Source organism: Rhizophagus irregularis, chromosome 25 (genome assembly GCF_026210795.1).
Source record: "Rhizophagus irregularis chromosome 25, complete sequence".
NCBI lineage: Eukaryota > Fungi > Glomeromycota > Glomeromycetes > Glomerales > Glomeraceae > Rhizophagus > Rhizophagus irregularis.
In genome coordinates this window covers 3,207,199-3,216,942 of record NC_089453.1, presented here as the reverse complement: position 1 = coordinate 3,216,942, position 9,744 = coordinate 3,207,199, and the positions used below count along the sequence as shown (strand labels likewise).

Here is a 9,744-nt window from a genome sequence, read left to right as displayed (position 1 = left end):
TTATGAACTTTTTAATAAAAGAATAGCTAACATGACTCTCTTACAATAGAGATAAACAGTACCCTCAGATATACCATAATGTGAGCGTATACTAAAAATTTCATCCTTTGAACCTCTTCGTAAAAAAATAGCTAGTTGTAATTCAACTGGAACTTGCTGTCTATTACCAGTTGATTGAAAAATTGAATGTGATTCAATATTAGTTATAAGATTTGTAAGCTTTGGGAATCCATTCCCATAATTTTTTTTAAATCTAATGTCATCATATTTAGGAACTATTAAGTGCCACCATTCTTGAAAACGTAACTCTAAATAACGAGAATCTAGTAGTAAAGTACATAATCCAAGAAGAATCATTTCAACATTAAATAACTCTTCTTAGAATCAGAATTATTTGATTCATTATCAGAGTCATCAAAAACTTGACTCGATTTAATAAAAAAGTTTATTAATGAATTTTCAATAGTTTGTCGGCATGTCATTTTTCAAAATTTTTTACGATCAAAAATAGGCCGATCAAAATTAAAAATTGGTGTAATTAATTCTTGATCACATGGTTAACGGATTTTGCGATAAAAAACCCGAACGATCAAAAATGAACTGGTCTATTGAAAAATGTGATTTGACCGAAGCTTCTTCTATTAATTTAAAATTTGAAACTTTAAAAATATCCTGCATAGTCCTCAGATATTTTAAAACCTTTTCATAATTATTCTCTCCAAAATTATTATTATTTTGGCCTTTTTGATGCTTTTGGCTAGTTTCTCCTTCTTCATTATCTGTTTAATATATAATTCTATCTAATTCTTCTTGATTCCCAATTTTTTCTCGAAAATGTACCAGTTTTTCAAATGATTCTTGACCTGTGGCTCTTTATTAGTAAAGGTATTTTTTAAAAGTTCATTATTTTCTAGCTTTTCAACACATGCATAAGTATTTTATGAATTTTGTTTTCCAAGAATCTTTATATATTTAGTAAGGCGATAAGTTCTAGGTCTTTTCATTTTTTAAAGACGCGAAAATGTAAATTAGTTATCAAACAACTAGTAGTTTAACTATGAATATTTTAATTATAAATATAATTGCCAATTTTAGTAATAAACGAATGCTAGTGGAACTTCATTGGAAGATACAATAAATAACTACCGTATGTCCAATTTCCAAAAGATTTTGATTGGAAGCTTCTAGTGCACCCTACTGTAAAATTGAGCCTTTCACGGAAAAAGACGGAATATAAAAAACGGATCGACTTTTTTTACAGGGTATTGAAATATCGCATCATCCAATTATTCCAATGGAACCTCCAATTTCAACAAAATGTTATCGAAAACTTCCAAGAACATCACTGCTTGAAAAGTTATTAGCATTAGCTACTTTTTTTAATAAGGAAATAATAAAGAATCTAAAATAAAAAATGAATTATCCGATTATGGAAATGGATAATACAATGATTAATATTAACTTATGCGAACCAAATCCTTCAATATAAAATATCACGACGATTAATGATCTTGAAGTTCCTCTTTCATATTATTTCTTGGACCAAATTAATTCTTGTAAAAAGTTATATTATGAAGACCCGGATATTTTAAAGCAAGTTTTAGAAAATGATGATGGATTAATTGGAAATCATATTGAAGATTTTTAAAACAATTTGATTTCAAATTTTGAATATTTGCAAAAATCTTCGGAGTTATAAAATTATCAATATATTCAACGAAATTGGATACTATTTCAATTGGAGTAACTGAAGATAAATCGCAGATTCATTTATTCTTCATGTTTATTAGTGGAATTGTGGAAATATGCAACAGAAATTTTAATTGCAAATATGACTTTTTTAGGTAAGACGAATAGTAGTATAGTATGGGTTGTCTATTGAGTATTGTATGACGTAATAACTGATAGTGTATGAAATTTACTATACTCCGTTGTATGTATTGTATTAATTAATTTGCAAAGAGTAATGAGTATAAAATGCGGATTTCATTTTTATTTAAGAAAAAATGTATTTGTAACAGCCTGTTATATATCTTATCTGTAACATCCTTTTTTTATTTAAATTTAATATGTGTTTCACAAATAAAATTTTTATATGCAAAATTTAATTTGGAAAACTTTTACTTAATGTATTTAAGACAGTTTCATAGACAAAATTTTAAGTTATAAGCAGTTTCTTGAAATTTTTTAAAAAATTCTTTTGTCTTAGTTACACGACTGATCTTTTGTTTTTGTTTACATTACGCCTGATCTTAAATTTTAATTGGATAAAATTGGGGGTTGTTACAAATAAGACGCGTAACAGGCTGTTACAATTAGATTTATCCTTTATTTAATTAATGCAAATTTTTACTTTTATAATTCACTATTGATAAAGCTATTCTAACCAATGAACTATTCTAACTTCTAATGTAACTTTAACTCCCGCTCCTTCTCAAGGTTGGACAGTTCCATTACACGAACTTTTGCTTCACGTTCTCTGTATATCATTTCACATGACTATACGATAATCATTTGGTCCACCACTATATAATTGTATACTTTTTTTGATTCAGAATATTGTACTACAGTAATCAATGTCCTTTTTTGATTCGATAAATCCTTCCCTCTCTTTCATATATATATATATTAGTTTTTTTAATATACTTAAGTGCGAAGGACACAATTATGTTGCACAATCTGTGAACCAAAAAAGTCCGCATGGCTCTTGATCAAAATAATGCGTAGAACTGTAGATCTCTCCCTTTTTAGATAATGAAACCCAAATTTAGTTTCTCAAGCACTGATCTCTTATTACCTATTTATATGATATTGTTTTTTGGGATTAATCTGTATAATTATGAGAACAAACCGATAAAATTATACTGTGCTTTCATTAGTAAGGAAAACCGTGACTTTGATTACTTCAGTTAGACGTGAAAGGACTAAGAGTCTAAGACGTACAGATACCTTTTTTTGTAAAATAAACCTTGTGTTACAATACAAATGTAATAAGTGAATTTATATAACGAATATAACAGTGTTAATTAAAACCCGTTCTAATAAATTGAATCGGAGAATTCACCGATAAAATTTTATTTTCCCACTATATGTGAGGACATATAAATATCGGTATAACTTTGATATAACGATATTTCCTAAAAATTTCATATATGTCACGACATATCGTTATATAAAGGTTTGACTGTATACACTATATGTTTATATCCGGACTTGTGTAACTTGTGTAACTTGATAGATTAATCATTTCACTTGCAACATCAGTAGCATCAGATAGCAGAATACGCGACATACGCGTCTATGTAAACAATAAATAGCTATATAATACGGTATCTTATAACCTTCATTTCTTCACTTTCTTTTCTTCACTTTCTTTACCAAGCGAGGTACAAATATTTTGAATAATAAAAAACCTTTAACTCTTTGCCGAAGACAAAATTATATACAAGCAAGAGTAAAAGAATAAGGCGAAGGAAAAAAATAATTTGCAACTGAAAGGTGCGTTTTGGTTAATGAGCGAGACAAAAGTGTTTCCTCTTTTATGCTCTTTTTTAAAAATATTTCCCTGTTTAAAGTCTACGGTTCTAGAAGAGGAGCCATTATGTACCTTCTTTAAACAGTTAAAAAAGAGATAACATTTTTATTTGCTTAAGTTACGAATAAGCTGGGAGTAAAAAAGCTTGACTGCTTGTCTAAAGCGAACTGCCAGTTTATTTATTCTTAGCAAAATAGATTTGTTATATTGGCATCGTTGTTCAAGTTATGAACAAACTGAGAGAACAAAACGCTTGACTGCTTGTCTAAAGCGACTCGTCAGTTTATTCTTTCTTGAGTAATGATGTCAGTCAAGGAAATAAAGGAATTGCATATTTTACAATATACATGCCGAATTTCGGCTATTTCAGCCGCAAAGTCAACTGATTTCATAGATCTGGATAACATAAGGCTTCGAATAGGTTGATCAAGGTCTGACAAACATATTAAGCAAGATTTTTAAGGAGTTTCGCTTGTAAAATTTCGGCAGCCTCTAAAATTTTCGGCAACCTGTATTTAATATATGTTTCTGGATTTTATTCCAATAAAAAAGAGAAAAGTCTGACCGAGATTATTTCGGCTTTGCCCGAAACTTTCTGAAGTCTGCTAAAAATTGCTGCAGATCTGGCACAAATTATTCGAGGCTTAAATAAATTTTTCCGAGATCTACATACAAGCAGCTTCTTTGAAGCCAAAATACGGCTGAAATTGAAAAAAAAATTCGGCAACATGTATATTTTATGCAAACTCCTATCTTCTTTACTTGATGAACAATTTTGAGCACTTTTAATGTTCTTCTGCCTTCTTTTTTTTAGGATTGATCTCACGAGTCTCAGGGGTTCTTAATAATAATCTATGGCATACTACTAGTAAATACATTGGAAATCTTAAAACATTGGTCAAGTCTAATTAAGCCATTACAAAAAAACCAGAAAAAGATTATAAGAGGTGATTATTGGATAGCTGGACTTCTATTAATTATCAGGCTTATTTAAAGAAATTCCCAATGGAAAATTGGATGAGTGGGAAATCTGACTAATTGAAAAGAGCCGAACGAGCCAATTATCGAATACTCGACAACATTACATTATTACTAATTTTGGATAATACCTTTTCCAATTATTTAGGAACTTGATGAGAGGTTAAAAGTTATAAGTTAGTACGGTGGATTATTCTATCTATTGGAATGACTGCTGATACTGCTTAAAAAGACAGGCTAACAGGATATTACACAACTCCCTTTTTTTACAGACGGAAATCTGTGCTTGCCCTCTTTTTTAGACAAAGTTTACAATCGTCTTTAATTGATTAAAGGAGAATGGATTTTTACATGAGAAAGAGATATTCGCTTGTTTAAGGTTGGAGATTTAGGCTGAATTATCTCCCGAGCAAATTAGCCAAGCCATTTGACAAAGTATCATTACCAGCAAGAAGGGAGAAATCCTATCTCTGATTGGTTTTGAATATAAGAGGCTTTGCCTGGTAATAGATTTGTGAATTAGAGGATTTAACCGGTAAAGGAAGACAAACATTAGTTTATATTAGAGAAGAATTAGCCACCGAGGCAATTACTCTAACCAACTGACTAAATGTAAACTACCCTCCCGAATTAAATCATTGTCAAGTTAATCATATTTGAGCTAATCTCTGCTCGAGACGAGCCATTTGACAAGGAAATTATCCCGAAATTAGAAAATTAGAGATTACCGATATCACTAACCCTCCATATTTTATTTTATCAACTATTATATTAGCCACCATTCACAAAGCACTTTTATCAAAATCGGATCTTCAGACAAAACTAATCAAGCTATCGTTAGCACTACCGTCGGAGCCTTAACAGGAGCTGTGGCAGGTGGTCTCACGAGTGAACCGCTGGAGCCCTGGCTGGTATACCATTGACGAGTTTTTACATAACTGATAAGATTACTAATAGTAGAAAAACTCCAATTAGTTTAGTTTAAAAATAAAACAATGAACTCAATAATCGTATTGAGTTTTGGGTGTTGAATAACACATTTTATCGCATTGCGGAAGCAATAAAAAAAAAAGAAAGAAAAGAAAAGACGTTGCACCATTTCGCATATCGAGTTAGAAGGACACTGGTAGAACGAAAGCTCAATATACGTAAAGCGGAAATCGAGAAAATTAAATTCGTTGATCGATTTTAAATTTACGGTAAAATGATTTATTTTTGTCTAATAGGAAAAAATTTTTTTACCATGATTTAGGAATAATTACTGTGCCTAATTTTGTTACATTGATTTAGTAGTTCTTTCGTTTTTCCTCCTAAAGAGTAAATAAATAAATAAATGACATAAAAAGAACATTCTAAATCATATCGAACACTTATTTTATATTTACGAACGACTTCAGTTATATAAGCGGTATTATTTTATTTTTATGTATTTTTCACTTTCTTGTAAAAAAATGGATTTCATTTTTTCGAAGAATTTTTTTTAAAACAATAATGATCAATTATTATTGAATGTTCTATATTATTCAGGGAAAACAGCATTTTCTTTGAAAGATTTTCATTTTGATTAGAATTCTGCCGGAGTGTCTTTAAAGATTATTCCGATGAATCAATCAATCAAATCAATAATATGCACTTAGCCTTCATAAATACGCAACATACGAATGAAAATTGAAGGTTTGATTCCGTAAATAACACAATGTTACAGAATTTCAATTGATATAATAATTATATTAATCCGTTAAACCGCAAATCTGGCGTGGCGTCAAATAGAAGTAAAAAATTATGTGTAACAAATAAACTATTTGAAACTTTGGGATGAATATTATATTAAATTAGCGCTGAATGGGTTCAACATAAATGAAAATCGGATATCAGAAAAAAAAATACATAAATTTGCACCAGAGATAAAAAAAAGCAATAAAACGTTAAATAAAAAGAACATATAAACTATAACACAATTTAAAATTTAATTCGTGATCCGTCTCCGAACCAGTGAAAACTACTAATAAATTTCGGGGAACTGGTTTTACAAATTAATTATCCCTTAAATGGCTTTTGAGCTGATTTGCTCAGAATTTTTTTTTTAAGTGTTATATAATAATGTTCCGAGTATAAATTTGCATCGTCAAATATTAATATCACAAGTTTGATCAACGTATACTTGCCATTTAAGGTTACGTTATTATACAAATTGGCGATATTGCCTAAAAAGTAACCAGCCAAATTTGTATTACAACCCGGCTGAAAAATAGTGTAACCAATTGCTTAAAACCGAGGGAATCAAAATCCATCAAAAATTTTTGCATTGAACGATTAGTTAAAAAATTTTTTCTTTAGCGACGCTGGATTCCGGCCTTTAAAAATGCCATAATTATTCAATACAAGAGGTGGGACAATCACAAAATTGATATTTTTTTATTAATATGCTGGTAAATAATTTATTTAAAGGTTATAAACAAGAAAAAACAAAAAAAAAGTATTAAAATTATTTATTTCTATTAAACACAGGTTGTCTAACTTATTGTACTATATTTTGCGGTGTATCTAGTAATTTGAATAGTTGATACTTTTGGAATGTCAGTTCTTCTAAACTACTTTTCTCTAATAATTTGTAAATTCATTTCACATTTCCTGCGTGCTATATCTATTGCTCTTATCTGAATTTCCCACTAAATTAATTTGCAAAATAATTCCCCAAAACGTATTAGTGGATTTCAGACGGATCACGAATTAAATATTTCTTTATCCGTAACTGACACCTCTGCCTTTACTGAATTCAAACAGCATGAAGGATTTATGCAGTTAAAAATAACTAGAAAAAAAAAAGAAAAATTGTAAAAAAGAATCTACCAAAATTTATAAGGAATCTTAAAGTAATAACTTTGGTTCTGGGAGCCTGGGACTCGCATTAAATGAACTAAGATCCGTACTCTCTCTTTGATAACATCTCTCGCTAACCGTGATTTTTTTTCTTGAGAATTTTGCATAAATCGTTATTAAACATTTAAATCGTCATGGGATTCAGCGCCACATGATACTGTCATGATAGTCACTTACATCATAGTGAGTGAGGAAATGGATTTGTTAGCAAAAGGATAATAATAAACATTTGTGTTGCGATCACACACAGAGCCATCAGAGAATGAGAATTCGCATGATTAATAATTTTTTCATGTACTAATATAATATCGATGACATAATAGTAAATCCTTTTTCACAATCAAAATTTCCAGGATTTTCTCCATGAAAGGGTGGAAGTTTATAATGCAGTAATCCTTGATTTTTTAATCGTTCACCAGAATATGCATCTTATACCCTCCTCGTTACCCTCCCTCATTTTCTTTTTTCTATTTTCTTTTTGCAAAGATGGATTCCACTTCAATAAATAAAAAGCTGGAAGTCAACAGGTGCAATCGAACATTACCAAGCCAAATATAAGACTCTTCGCTAAAGACAAAATAGAATATACAAGCAAAAGTAAAAGGAATAAAGCAAAGGAGATAATTTGCAAAGTGCATTTTGGTTAATGAGCGAGACTAATCTTTGTGTCATAGAAATGATTCTTTCTTGAGTAACGATGCCAGTTAAGGAATTGCATATTTTATAACAAATCTAGTTTTATATGCAAGCTCCTTAAATGAATTCAAGTCTTCTTTATTGATAACAATTTTGAGCGCTTTTTTTTTAGAATTGGTCACTTCTAATATCTAAACTTACGTCAAATATTGGTACAGTACTTAAGCATTAAAATTTTCTTACTCATTCAAAGATGACTTCTACCTCTCGTAAAATATTCTTCTCCCCGTCATCTACGGTATTGGGCTTACTTTCCTAACCACGGAATCTGATTTTTCTTTGACTATGCCATTCTATAATTCAAGAGACAAAATAGGTTTGTCATATCCTGGATTGGTATATTAAGTAGCGTTGTTGACGTTGTTTGCACGAATTGATAAAATTAATTGTTTTAAAATTTTCCGCGGATTTGCTGTATAATATACACTAGCAACTTATTGTGTTTCACCTCAGTCAGTGACATTGAAAAGCGGAATAACCTTTAATAGTCTTCTCAGTATAAGGACGAAGAATAGTTTATTTTAGGTAATTATTAATAATTGCATTGTTTATAAAATTATGGTAGTTTATTTTATGTTTGTTACAGTTAAAAGCATAATCAATTTGAATCAGAAATTTATATAATTTTTAAGGTAAATGTAATTTAACAATTTTGCTTATAATATAAAAGGCAGATTAATTATTGGAAAAAAAATCTTTACTGTTTCATGGCTATAATAGCGAATTAGGTGGTCCAATATTTTCCTTGTGCTGTATATACTGTATGTCTTGTAAATATTCAATATTATGACAAGCAATAATAAGTCGTCTAATAATATATTTTCTAGATTTTATCACAAAATTATTTTATTAAAATAATAACTGGTTTTTAAATTCTTTTCGGAATGTGTACTTTGCGGCGCAGCACTTTCAAAAAATTCACTGTTCTAAAAGTTTGTTTAGAGGGTTTAACGAAAAAACCAAATCATTCAAAAATGATATTCAGTTGCAAAAGTAAAGTTACGCCTTAATGATTTTAAATATATTAAGCAAATCTTGTTTTTAGTAATTTTACCATACATGCAGCGCTTAACATAACGCATCTTGCATAAATATTATATTATTATACAAAGATATTTACATTGTCTAAGAGAGTCAAAAAAATATAAAAAAACATCAGTAATATATATATTTTCACCCCCTTGTGCTCCGCTCTAACATCATTCATTTAATTATTGATTATTATTTAAATTTAGTTCATATTAGAGGATGAAATACATAATTTGATTTGATAATTTTTTTTTTTGATAATTGAAGGTCCATATAAAAACAATAAACCTACATATCTTTAAAACCCTTATTTAAATCTCAAACTATTTTAAATCTCTATACTTAACAATTTCGTTATCTAAATATTATTAATCTCCTGAACAAATCAAAAAATAATGAATTTACTAAAATTAATCATCATAAGTTCATAACTATAAATTTTATGCAACTGTAATTAATTATTGAAAGTACTGGCGAGTCTTGAGAAGACCATCCGATTCTGTCGATCGAGTCTTCGAGTAAAAGTGCAAGTTTGTCGCAACAATTGGATAAGCATTGTAAAATATGCTCTTGTGCTTGATGTAAATTTGTTTAAGAATTTGAATGTTGTGTAAACACGACCAGAG

At 29.4% G+C, this 9,744-nt stretch overlaps 1 protein-coding gene across 1 annotated transcript; it reads right to left on the bottom strand.

Annotated features, from left to right (window-relative positions):
• OCT59_017112 (uncharacterized protein) lies at window positions 1-357 on the bottom strand (the record flags this gene model as incomplete). The annotated part of the gene is made up of 1 exon (XM_066146145.1): window positions 1-357. One exon carries the CDS (start codon window positions 355-357, stop codon window positions 1-3), a length of 357 nt encoding a protein of 118 aa, XP_066003867.1.
• Between the last annotated feature and the right edge of the window lie 9,387 nt (window positions 358-9,744).